This window comes from Microtus ochrogaster, chromosome 5 (genome assembly GCF_000317375.1).
Source record: "Microtus ochrogaster isolate Prairie Vole_2 chromosome 5, MicOch1.0, whole genome shotgun sequence".
In the NCBI taxonomy this organism is placed as follows: domain Eukaryota; kingdom Metazoa; phylum Chordata; class Mammalia; order Rodentia; family Cricetidae; genus Microtus; species Microtus ochrogaster.
Genome location: NC_022012.1, coordinates 67974748 through 67987595, shown reverse-complemented (window position 1 = coordinate 67987595; position 12848 = coordinate 67974748). Strand labels below are relative to the sequence as shown.

At 45.0% G+C, this 12848-nt stretch overlaps 1 protein-coding gene across 1 annotated transcript in view; it reads right to left on the bottom strand.

Annotated features, from left to right (window-relative positions):
• Positions 1 to 12848, bottom strand: part of Myzap (myocardial zonula adherens protein) — a 95075-nt gene that overhangs the window by 14079 nt on the left and 68148 nt on the right. The window contains exon 11 of the mRNA XM_013346398.2: positions 7510 to 7593. Coding sequence (XP_013201852.2) covers positions 7510 to 7593 — 84 coding nt within the window. The remainder of the gene's footprint in view (positions 1 to 7509; positions 7594 to 12848) is intronic.

Below are 12848 nucleotides of genomic sequence, written 5' to 3'. Positions count from 1 at the left end.
TTTTAACTATTTTAGTGGGAGGTAATGACAGACTCAATTTTAAAACTATAATGGACCTATCTATTTTCTTGGCTGGAGTCTTTAAACTTGATGTGTAACACATACAAGATAAAATTTACTGAATAAATGTATAAATCACTTATGCACATAAAAACAAATACTTTTTTTTAAAGGAAAGGGTTAAAAAAAAGTCCCAGGAAACAGAAGCTGCCTTCAGTTTGAAGTGATGTGGGCTGTCACTCAGCAGCTCCCCTCTGAATGAGCAATGCCAAGGGGCTGTTGTGTAAAACCTTGTTCTGCACACGGTCCTGAAGCATGGAAATGGTATAAAGAAAGAGAATGTGCTCATGGTGCCCTGGAAACTGATGAGCTATGACAGACGTGCGGTCCCACTCTGTCACCCAATCTTCAGAATGAAAGAAAGGTGCTGGCTTATGGGGGGCAGGGCATACTCTCTTGGGTTCTCCTATTTATAAGAAAAAAAAAAGCCAAAGAGATCTTCCTTGCTGGCAACTCCAGCCCCCATAGCCTGTTCCTCTCCAGTGCAGACTTTAATCCTGAAGGTTTCATGGAATACCAGGTAAGGCTATACCATCAGGAGGCATAAGAGATGGAGTTAGCAAATTTGCCTAGACTGGTATACAGGGAAGGGTGAACAGGTGGCCCCGAAATATTTTGTTTAAGTTCATAGGGAGTCTGTGTATATTGTCAGATACCCTCAAAAGTACAGAAATTAAAAATTAATACTTTTGAAATGGGATGAAATTGGTAAAAAAAAAATAATGTGTCTTTTCTGTATATCAGACAGCCTAAAGGGAGCCAGTGATCAGTTAAATACAGCACAGTGTGCATCCCTGTGGATCTTGGTCTTGCTGGGGAACAGATAGCTGAACAGAACCGAACGATGTGATAGCATTACAAAAACATCCACGAAGTAATTAGAGCGAACCCAGAGGGGATATATCAGAGTGGCCAGAGGGAATGAAGTCACTAGAGAGGGCTGGGAAAAGCTAAAGAGGTGAGCACCCGTGCTGGGCAGCTCAACCACCTGTAGGCTCAGCTCCAGGATACCTGGCGCCCTCTTCTGGCCCAGAAAGGGAGCCTGAACTCAGCAAGACTATGAGACAGAAGGGAAGGTGAGACTCGGAGTAGCAGGAAACCCCACTCTGTTCTGGCTTCAGCGGAGAGCTTTAACAGACCTTGAGCTAAAAGAAGTTTGAATCTGAGTGGTAAAGAAGTGAACTGAGCCATTACCCATGACAGGCGCAGCAGGAAGTCGCGGGGTCTAAACAAACTCATTTGTTTTGAAGGGGGAAAATCTTCACTGCTCTTTAAAAGAGGGAGACAGGAAGCTAAAGCAGTGGTTCTCAACCTGTGGGTCACAACCCCCTGGGGTCAAACAACCCTCTCACAGGGGTCGTCTAAGACCATTGGAAAACACAGATAGTTTCATTATAATTCATAACAGTAGCAAAGTTACAGGTATGAAGTAACAAGGAAAATCATTTTATGGTTGGGGGTCACCACAATATGAGGAACTGCATTAAAGGGTCGCAGCATTAGGTTGAGAACAACTAATCTAAAGTATCTCTATTAAAGGGTTCACAATGCCTGTCTTAGAATCCAAAGTCACATGGCCTATGAAAAGTCAGGAAGATGTGACCTGTTGTTGGGGAAACAGGGATGGGCAGACAACGGTCCTGATGTGACTGTGATACTAGACTTTGCAGGTGAGGATTCAATGTATCCATCAAACCATAATAACCAAGGGATAACGGAAAATATGTTCACAGACATGAACTAGTAAAGAAAAAATAAGAAGAGAGCCATGAAAGATTCAACTGGGAATTGTAAAATAGAGAAGTACAACATTTACAATTATAGTTGTTTTCTTTCTTAGGGAAAGCAGGGAGATGGTAAAGGAAAGAACCCGTCCATCTAAAGGTACATTAATAGAAAGCATCCAATTAGAAGAAGTTAGGGCTGGGAGATGGCTCAGTGGGTGAAGTGCTTGCCTTATAAGCAAGAAGACGAGTTTGGTCCCCAGAACCCACATAAAAAAGGCCAGTGTTAGGAAGAAGATAAGGGAGAAGAAGCTTGGGGACTCACCAGCCAGAAACCCTCATCAAAGCAGTGAGATCCAGGATTATTGAAAATCCCTGTCTTAAAAAGTAAAATAAGGCGGAGGGAGCTGAAGGAAAACATCCAACATAGGCATCTGGCCTTTACATCCACGTAGGCATGTGTGTGCATGTGCATGCACACATACACACACGCACGCATGCATGCACACACATATGCATACAAGACTAATAAAAAGAAGTGAGCCAGCTGAAGTGAAACGGCTGAACTCTGCAGAAGCGTCTAGGGCTGAGGGACCATGGACTGGCTTTCCCGCTTTCCAACACCACCACCTTGTGTTTGCATGTGTAATGAGTACCTTTGTATGGACAGGGAGGATCACTGGTGCTTCACGCCGCAGACCCTGGTTGGTCCCTCTAGGTATATGGGGAAATTAACACACACACATACACATACCACACACACATCACACACACACCATACACACACCATACACACACACACACACACACACACACACACAGAGCAGTCACTCTCCTCAGGCCAGTGGCCAGGAGCTGACTCAGACTCCTAGAGAAGAACACGTCCAATAACATGCATGTGGGGAACAAGTTGCTGGGTGCTGCAGCTCCTGTGCCACCCAGGAAACTTCCTGAGAGTCCTAGTAGAGTTCCCCAGACACATAGAGAGGCATGTGCCCCGTACTGTGTATGTTAAGGATGGGTGGAAACAAGCCTTTGGAATGGTTTCCTGTGGCTCTTCAATGCCACCATAACTTCAAGATTTTCAGGGGGAAAAAAAAAAAAGCAGTCCAGAAGGAATAGTTTTCTGAAGACCAGGCCTCTGATGTTACTTTAGAGCATTCTTTATGAGATTTGTTCTCTTTCATTTTATGAGTGTGAGTGTTTGCATGTCTGTGCATTCATGGAGTGTGGGTCTGGTGCCCAAAGAAGGCCAGAAGAAGGCATCAGATCCCCTGGAGCTGGAGTTACTGGTACCTGTGAGTCACCTGATACAGGTGCTGGGAACTGAACTCCAGTCCTCTGCAAGTGTAGCAAATTTTCTGAACCACTGAGCCATCTATCCAGCCCCAAAACATTTTCTTAAGTGTCAGAAATAGGGAATGGAATATCTCTTCTCCAGAAGATGGGTAAACAAAAAAATTTGGGGGGAAGAAAAAATAGAATGGGCTAAAGCCAGACAAAAAGGAAATTTGAGAATCTGGTATGTATTTTTGAGGTATGTGTGCACGTAAAACCTAATAACTTTAAACAACAGTTAAGAGTGAATGATAAAAGCAAGGAGTAAGTGATAGTCTCTATTTGAAAGGGAAAGAAGCTTTTAGACCACGACACAGGAGGCACCCAGGATCGAGCACCGACTGCTCCCCTGGACTACTTGTCTATTGTCCTGCAGGGGTAGGACAACATTGAAAATCAAAGCGGTCTCAGAGGTGATGAGTTCTCTCTCCCTCCTCTTGCCTTTTGAAAGATGGAGTCACTGAGCCTAGGCACGGATGGAATGATCTACTCATGCTCGTGCACAGATAGTGATGAAACATGGATCAGAATCTAGCCTCCCATCAGATACATGCAACTTAAGACTGCAACCCAACACTGTCGTCTGCAAAGTTCAAGCTGGAGAACTATGCTGTTGAGTGACAAATAGGGAAAAAAAATCACAAAATAAATCTCAATTTTGTATGTTTGTGTATGTACAGTTGCACGTGTGTAGACGCAGAGGTGAGAGGTCAACTTCAACTATCATTCCCCAGGCACTATCAACCTTGTCTTTTGAGATACAGTCTCTCATGGGCCTGGAGCTCACTAAGGAACATAAGCTGGCTACACAGAAAGCCCTAGGAATCACCTGTCTCGAGCATGTCATCACTCCCTGCCTATTATGTGGGTTCTGGGAATTGAATCAGGTCCTCCTGCTCACAAGGAAACTACTTTCCCAAGTGAGTTTTTCCCCCAGTTTTCTCCCCCAGAATGCTTTAAGGAAACATCTGATCATGCATAGGGCTCCTTGGCTCCGCACAACAGCAGGTTGAGCCTGCCCTGGTCCCGAGCCTGCCCGAGTCCTATGTGGTACCACGGTGTGAAGAACTAAGATGTATGTGGGTGCATACAGCTAACTCTTGTGAGTCAGCTCTGGTTCATGACTATACCCTTCCCACAGACCTCAGGACACTTGCGGGACTAAGCAAAGGCACGTGGAAGAACCAAGGTTCTTCAGCCATTTACCTACCTTAGGCATTTTCTTATAGCAACAGAAAATTGCTTGGAAGTAAAGGATATAAAATCATTAGGATATGGCAGCAAGCTGAGTCTGAGAAACGCCTTTTGTTCATCATGTCAAAGACAAAATTAATATACAATGTATAAGGAAAATTACTAGATGTTGTCTTTATATCAGCATCTAAGATAATTTTACAATAGAAAACTAAGGTGATTATAAGCTATGTAAGAAATGTAATAGATATTTTTAACCTAGAAAGATTTTTCTAAAGCCATGTAGTTTATTGTGTGCTAATTATATGCCTGTCTGTAACACCTCTGTGCAAAGAATAATAGAGCGAAGTGAGAGTCAGGCCATATTTGCCCGGGGTTTAAATAACTTAAGAAAGTTAACGAGCTTTATAATCAGTGGTTAAATGCTTAAGGAAGACTGGATTCCCCGTGGTGTTCTGAGACAGGTGTGGTGGACACTGTAGGGCCCTCCTGCACCCTCTGATGCTCACGGCCTCCCGATACACACATCACCTCCTCAGTCTCTACCTGGGGTTTCCTGTGATCACCACAGGCAAATGATCCTACCTAGGTGGCCAAACGTCCAGAACCCCAGGAGCAGACCCTAGCCACTGTCTGGTGGGAGTCAGTGAATGCTCAATCTGCTGGAGATAACTCAAGCTAGTTCCATACTATATCCCAGAGACCCCAAGTGCATGAGCCTCAACTGCCCACAGAGGTCAGCTTCCTTTCCCAGCCTCTTCTCCTCCACTATATACTGGGAGCTCCTGGAATCGCCTTCCAATTTTCATGTCTCAAAAGCCCAAACCATGAGTTGAGCCTAATCGTCTGAGCAAAGCAAAGCAAAGCATACATTTGTAAGCCAAGCAAAGCATACATTTGTAAGCCCTCTCTATGCACAGCACTGCCCTGGATACTTAGTGTTCTACCAGAAAACACGGGAGCACCACAGACAGAAACATGGTGGGGGACCCTCTGGGGTGAGCTCCTGTCTCCATCAGCATCTCTTCCCCATATTCTGACAACAGACCTCTTCCAGGGACTCTTGACTGTCACCAGGGAATGTATGCGCCTGCACCTCCACCCCCAGTACACACAGGGCTGCGGCTGCAGAAAGCAGGGGAGGCAGCACATACCTGTAACCTTGTCATTAGAAGGTGGAGACAGAAAAGCATGTGCCAAGGTCACCCTTGGCTACATACAGGGTTTGGGGCCAGTCTAGGCTACTGGAGATACTGTCTTTAAAAAATAAAAAAAATAAAAGTTGATGCTGGGCCCAGTGACCAAGGAGGAGAAGACATGAGCAGAAACAGAAAAAAATATCCATTTACTCAGCTTTAAGACACTGAAACTTATTAATCTCCAGGTCCCTAGACGCCATGGAGACTCCTGATTACTGCAGCCATAGGCAGTCCCGCCATCAAAGTAAATGATGACCTGACTCACCATGCGTGCAAGCATTCATCAAGGAAATAAGTTCTAGATTCAGACACACAATCTTTACTGTAAGTGTGGGCAGAAAAATATTTTCCTGAAACTCAGTCCCTTATCTTTTAAAACAGGGGATACATAATTTATCCAGAGGACAGCTCTTTCAATAATCTAAGAGCAGAGCTCTCACTCAGCATGCCAGGCATTTCTGTATAGTTTTGGTTGTGCTCCTAGCCTTTAACTGCTGATCCATCTCTCCAGGCATTTTCTATGTGCTCTTGTGGGACTGTCCCACACTGTCCCACACAGGTACAGTTATGATTCCTTCGTGGAGATAAGCTACCTTCCTGGTCACTCAGTCAATAAGCAGGCAAGTGCTTCACCAGGATAGATCTGATTCCATTCTTTGTGCCTATTTGAAAAGGAACCAGCAAATGCCCAGCACACACTAGGCACCCAAGAAATGCCTACTTTTCTTCTGGCTTCACTGTTGTGTCCTGGACTGTCTCGTGGGGGAAGGGCCACAGAGAGGGGCAGTGACAAGGACAGCTGCTTGGCAAACCAGCTCTTCATGGAGTCGAAGGGTACAAAGGCTCAATGCCAAGTTTTTAATAAAGAGCCTACAAGGAAAATGGATTTTGGCTCCTTCTATTAATACCCAGCCTCCTAAGGGTCTTCCAGCTCATAATTTCTTTCCCTGTAACTGCCACAAAATCCCCCAAATGCCTTTCAAAAGGCCAGAAGCAAGATTATGAAGCAACTTCAAGTTGCAGGTGGAACTAAGTCACCTCTAAAACATGCTTACGTGAAGTAACAGAAGACTAGTGTCGGATTGGGAGTCTGTTCTCCAACTGGGTTTTCATAGGCTTGAGGCGGGCTTCTTGACCAGCGAGGAAGAAACACCCACCACACACGAGGATTCTTCTCAGATCACGCTTTACTGGAGTGCATTTGGTTGAGGGAGAGCATAAAGCAAAGGGGGGCAGAAAACGAGAGAGCAGAAGAGAGAGAGAAAGACGAGAGGGACGAGAGAGAGAGGCGCTAGAGAGAGAGCTAGAGGGAGAGACCCGGGGGCACAATGGCGGCTGCTAATATAGGGAATTGGCACACGGGTCGCCCTGTGATTGGCTGCCACCATCAGCTGACACCAGACTGCATCAAGATAGGCCCAAGGACCCATATTCACTGCGCATGCGGGAAGCGGGGGACACGTAGCTCTCAAAGGCATAGCCAAATATGGGGTTGTTTATAACCAACAAGACAGGATGTGGTGCCATCTTGTAATGGCGATCCTGTCCAGCTCACTACATAGGCTGGGTGATGCTGCCTCCCTTTCTGCTCCCTTTTTTCCATCTCACATAGAAATCACAATCCTTCTCTAGACGTTTTAAAAGTTGCCAAGAAAATCATGGGAGGGACGTTGTGTGTAGATCATTCACAAATTATAAAACCCTATACACTCGTGAGTACTGACAGCTTATCAGACTTGCCTAGAGAATTCTTAAAGAAGAATTTAAAAACTATTTGAAAACGCAGCCACAAGTAGCAGGCTCAGGCGTGGGGAGGGCAAGCGTAGAGAAAAAAGAGCTGTCAGAACTCCTTCGCAGAGCTGGCAGTTAACCTTCAATCCATTTTATAAGGCCAGGAAATAGCCATATTTTTAATTAAGTGTCCACAGCAGGATCAGCAACATAAAATTTAATGGCAGGGAAGACACCAACTTGAAAGAGCCGCAGCCTCTTACCTCGCCTTCCAGGAAAGAGATTTTTTCTAGAAGCTGCAGTATGAGGAGCTGCTTCTGCTGCACTTTCTTCTTTAATGATTCGATCTAGAAAGAGACAAGAGGAAAATTGTCAGACGAAACTGCAGAACCGTATGACTGCAAGGTAATCAATCAACGGGCAGAAATACTTCGCTTGCTCACACAGAACCTATGTGCAGATTCCTTTTAGATTTATTTATTTTTCATTTTGAGGCAGGGTGGGTATCTCAGGCTGGTCTCCAATGCTACATAGCTGGACATGACCTTGAACCTCTGATCTTCTTGCCTCCACCTCCTGGATGCTGGGATTTCAGGTGTTTACCACCACATCTGTTTTATGGGGTGCTGGGATTGAACTTGGGGCTTTGTGTACATCAGGTAAGCATTCTACCCACTGAGCTATATCCTGGCCCTTCTATATGGATTCTCTGTTTCCTGGGCCACAGCTGACCGGAGAATCTCTGGCAACAGGGGATTCTGAGACCCAGGGATGTCCCGTTAGGTTTGTGTAGCCAACCCCTCCACACAGACTGTGTTGTTTGGATAACACCCCCGTACTGTTCAGGGAGTCTTTTTCAGGATGGACACAAACAAGTCAACAGAAATGGTCTAGGTTAGACTGATGAAGCACCTGCATTTCAAACATTTGGCTACTTCTCTTAATACATTTGTACCTGACCAACCAGGTGTCAAATGTTTTGTTCAGGGCTACGGACAACTAAAGTTATTCTGGAATTCAGAAGGCTAAGGACTCATGAGGACTACAGTAGGCAGGACCGGCTCCACGAGCAGACCTGGGCTGCCCTGTCACCTTTGTAACACATATTACACCTATAGCATCATGTGACACACCATGGACTCCTCTTGGCTTTTCATTCAGGCATCTTGTTTCCTGGGACAGAGCAGAGGGTCTCCAAAAGCAAGAAACGGGGTACTCTGTGCCAGGTTGTGTCTTGAACAAAAATGAGAGTGGTATGCAGACTCAACAAGTTTCCAACAAGCTTGTGTGTTTGGGCATTCGGGCATTCATTTACTAAAATCCCAGTGCAAAGTGATAGGGCTCCCATGGAAGGGAACCAAGAGACACCTGGAAGAGCGTAAGCATGCTGATCGCTCGACCTGGAAAGACTGTCTCTAGGCATAGTTCCCAAACACACATCGGATAAATTATAAATGACTTAGATGTATGACTTTTGATTTTCGAAAACACAAAACCAAATCCATCAATAGGTGACTGGTTGAACAACCTACCTTATACCCTGCCAGTGAAGGTCTAGGCAGCCTTCAAAAATACGGATCTCTTACACACTGATATGAGAAACTTAGTTTAATTAGTTAATTTTATGTTGTATGGGTGTTTTGCCTGAAATGTATGCATGTGTACCATATCTGTGGACTCTCCAAAGAAGCCAGAAGAGGGCATCAGATCTTCTGGGGTTTGAGTTACAAAGGTCACATGGACGCTGAGAATCAAACCTGGGTCCTCTGCAAGCAAAGCCAGTGCGCCTAACTGCTAAGCTGTCTGTCCAGCCCCAACTTTAGAAGTGTAAGAATGTGTGTGGCGGCTGGAACAAAACAGCAGGAAAAAGACTCTGGAAAACTGTATCGCACCCTGGTGCTGAAACTGAGGAACTGTCACAGTGTTCGGCATGGTGGCAGCATTATGACTATCTTAGAACAAGTGCACACTTTGGACACGCACTGCGCATCATGCAGGGAATTTACATACATAAGCTAGGATTTGCTTTAACATGGGAGACGGGAGAATGAAAAAGGAGGAATAAAGAAAACCAATGTGGCTGAATGGGTCATGTGTTGAACCTGGAATGAGCCCAGTGGGCTTCACTGATACTCTCTTTGTGCTGGGTGAACTGAACGCTTTTTTTCTTCATTTTGAGACTGGGTCTCTAACCCAGGCTGGCCTCAAACTCTCTATGCAGCTTATAACCTCAAACACTTGGCCCTCCTGCTAGACTTACGGGTTGTACCATCACACTTAGCTTTATGCTGTGCTGGGGATCAAACCCAGGCCCTCCTGCATACCAGGTGGTCAGTCTGTCAACTGACATTTTTATTATAAGATGTTTTCAATCTCATGTGATATCAAGACGCACTACCCTATGGAAAGAAAAGGGGCCAAAGAAAATAGAACCAGATAAACACATTTAAGGTTTTTAATTACTGAAGAAACTAAAGAGAGTAGCAAGTTGCCTTAATACCTCTGAAATCTGCCCCAAAGAAGTGCCTGAAGAGGTTGGCAAGCCTGGGAGAGACAGACACTCGTGTGTTGCAGGTGGCACTGCAAATTAGAACGACCCTTCAGGCAATTTAGCAATAAATATTAAGAGCCATAAAGCTGCTCAGACCCTTTGACCCACTAATCCCACTCCTGGGAATTTGTCCTAAGGATATAACTCACACACAGGAAAAAAAGCTGCACGCAGAAAGATGTTCTTGCTTCCATTATTTATAATAGAGAGAAAATGGAAATAACCCTAATGCCTCGCACTAAAGGAACCGGCCATAAATTACGAGATACCAGCATGATGGAGTGTATTACACAATCACTAGAAACAAACACAGTGCACAGTGGGAAAGTGTCCGTAAAAAGCCTCGAGGGACGAAAACAAAAGTTTACCCAAGTGAAAAGGAAAGCCGTGGAAGGGATGAGGGAAGAGAAACAGTTCTGATGTTGGTGTAAGACTGTGGGCTAAAAGAAAAAAAATCATGTAATTCTCTCCATTTTGCATAGGAATGGCTTACAGAAATCACCCCATAATGCTCGTTTTCCTTTCCTTCCTACAGTATTGAGGTTTTGTGTGTTGATATACAAATGTATGTGTTTGTACACAAACACATGCACGTGTGCGTTCATATGCGTGTGGAGGTCTGAAGGCGACACCGTGCATCTTCCTCTGCTACCTTCCATCCTCCGTTTTGAGACGAGCTCTCTCACTGACGTGGGGCTTACTCGGTGCACTAGGTGGGCTGCTCAGGGGTCTTGCCTTGTCCCATCTCATCATCGCTGGAATGACAGGCACAGTCCACCATGATCAGCTTTGTGGGTGCTAGGAATTCAAACTCAGGTCCTCAGCTTTTAGGGCAAGTGCTTTGCCAGCTCAATCGTCTTCCCAGCCCTTGAGATTTTTAAAATTAACTTTTTGTTGTTTTTTTTCTTTTGCTTTGTTTTTCACTTTTGGTAGCACTGGGTATTGAACCCAGGGCCTTGTACCTGCTAAGCAAGCACTCTACCACTAAGCTATGCCCCCAGTCCTATAATGACTTAAGTCTTTAGGTGACAGCCAAAATGAGACCGGCAATTCACTGTAGGGCCTAAGACGGTAAGGAGAAAAATTCTATATAAATCGTATAAAAGTGATTTCAAATACCCTAGCCTTCTGCTGCTAAAGGACTCTTGAATGGCTTGAAAGTCAAGGACACAAGAGTCTTCTTTAAACACTAAAATCAGGCCACAGAGAGCAGCAGGACCTGGGGGCATCTATCTCATGGGGAGACGGAGGTCATCCTGCTGACCACTACCCTTAGATTCTAGTTTTAAAATGACATCGGCTTTCCATATCTGTGGGTTCTGCATTCTCAGATTCAAACCGTAGGCCAGAAATAGTTTTTAAGTGTGAAACATGCACAGATTGTTCTCTTGCTAAGATTCCTTGTATGATATGGTATAAAAACTATTCACACAGTGTTGGTGTTTTATTAGTTCCTATCAGTAATCTAGAGATGCTTAAAGAAGAAGAGTACAGACTTGGCACAATTTCCTGAAAGACTCAAGATTCTCAAATTGTTGGTCTTTATGAGGGATTCTAGAACCAGACAATAACAGATACTGAGCAATGGCTATAAATCAAGCCACGGCAAAGGCATCATCAAGAAGCAAGACAGAGAATGTTCTGGGAGTATTTTTTTTTAAAAGGAGAAATAGACTGTTGTCACTCTGAGGAGGCATTTAGTTGGGAGGAGGAAGAGAGGATGTGGTGGCGATTCAGGGATTTTAGCAAACATTCACCATACAGGATGGTGTAGATGAACAGTCCTCATATGCAGCCAAACCAGGTTTATACGGTGCTGGGGATCAAACCTAGGGCTCTTTGTATGCTGGGTAAGCACTCTCCCAACTGAGCTATACCTCAGCCCTCTTTTCTGTCACTATTTATATTTTGAAGCAGGGCCTCAAGTAGCCAAGACTGGCTAGGAACTCACTCTGTTGCTGAAGACCTTGAACTCAGCTTGATGCTCCCCCCCCCCCCCCCTGAGTGCTAACATCGCAGGCCTGCTCTACTACCCAGGCCTTTTGTGACTTCTTCAGGCATTCCAAATTTGTAACTTGACCCTCAGGAAGTTCAGTTATTCTTCAGAAAATCTGCATTTAGGTCTAACTCTTACCAGGTGGTGGTGAATGATCCAGAATACTGGGCTTACATCAGGATGTTAGGAAGCAGGAAGTCAGAGAACCCGCTTTTCAGACTTTCCTAGGTGACTTCTACAATGCCTAAACCTTGTTACGCTAGCTGAGCCCTAACGCACATTGAATGGCTCACAACTATGTGCAGTACCCATAGACACCAGAAGAGGGCGTCAGATTCCCAGAGCTGGAAACAACAACTTTCAGTTAATTTTTTAAAGAGAAGGGAAATAACAGTTGAGTTTGTTATAACTGATCATTGCTTTTCTCCTCAGCCAGTTGAGACACCTGCATCTGTAGTTTGAGCTGAGCAGTCACCCTTAAGCATGGCCACACATGCATTGCCTGGGGAGGTAGGGGGCTCACAACCTGGGGTTTTGTTGTTGGTGGTGTTTGTTTTTATGAGCTGCTTTGAAAACATTACTGTAGCAAAAGGATTCCCTCCAAGAAAAAGAGTCACCAACTAGGCCAAGAAGAAATCATACAAAAGTTTAGGAACAGGGTTGGGGAGACTATGAAACTGACATACTATGTCAGCTCAGTCAGTCAGGTGGCTATAGTGCTGAACTGGATCCTCAGAGCATGCATTTAAAATGTTAGGCATGGTGGTGAGCCCTGTGTTGGGAAGCAGGAACTAGCAGATTCCTGAGGCTTAGTGACCAGTAAGGCCAGCCTAATCAACAAGCTGGAGAGCTGTCTCAATAAACAAACAACAACGAACAAACAAGTGGATGGCTCTTGAGGAATGTCGCTGACGCTCGAGGTTGTACTCTGGCCATCACGGGCATGCACACAGAAATGCCCCCAAATAATACCGCACCCCACCTCCCCGCTACACAGAGATTAGGACAGAGACTTGCAACTTCCTGGGCCTGCCTGCCTTCCCTCCCTCCCTCCC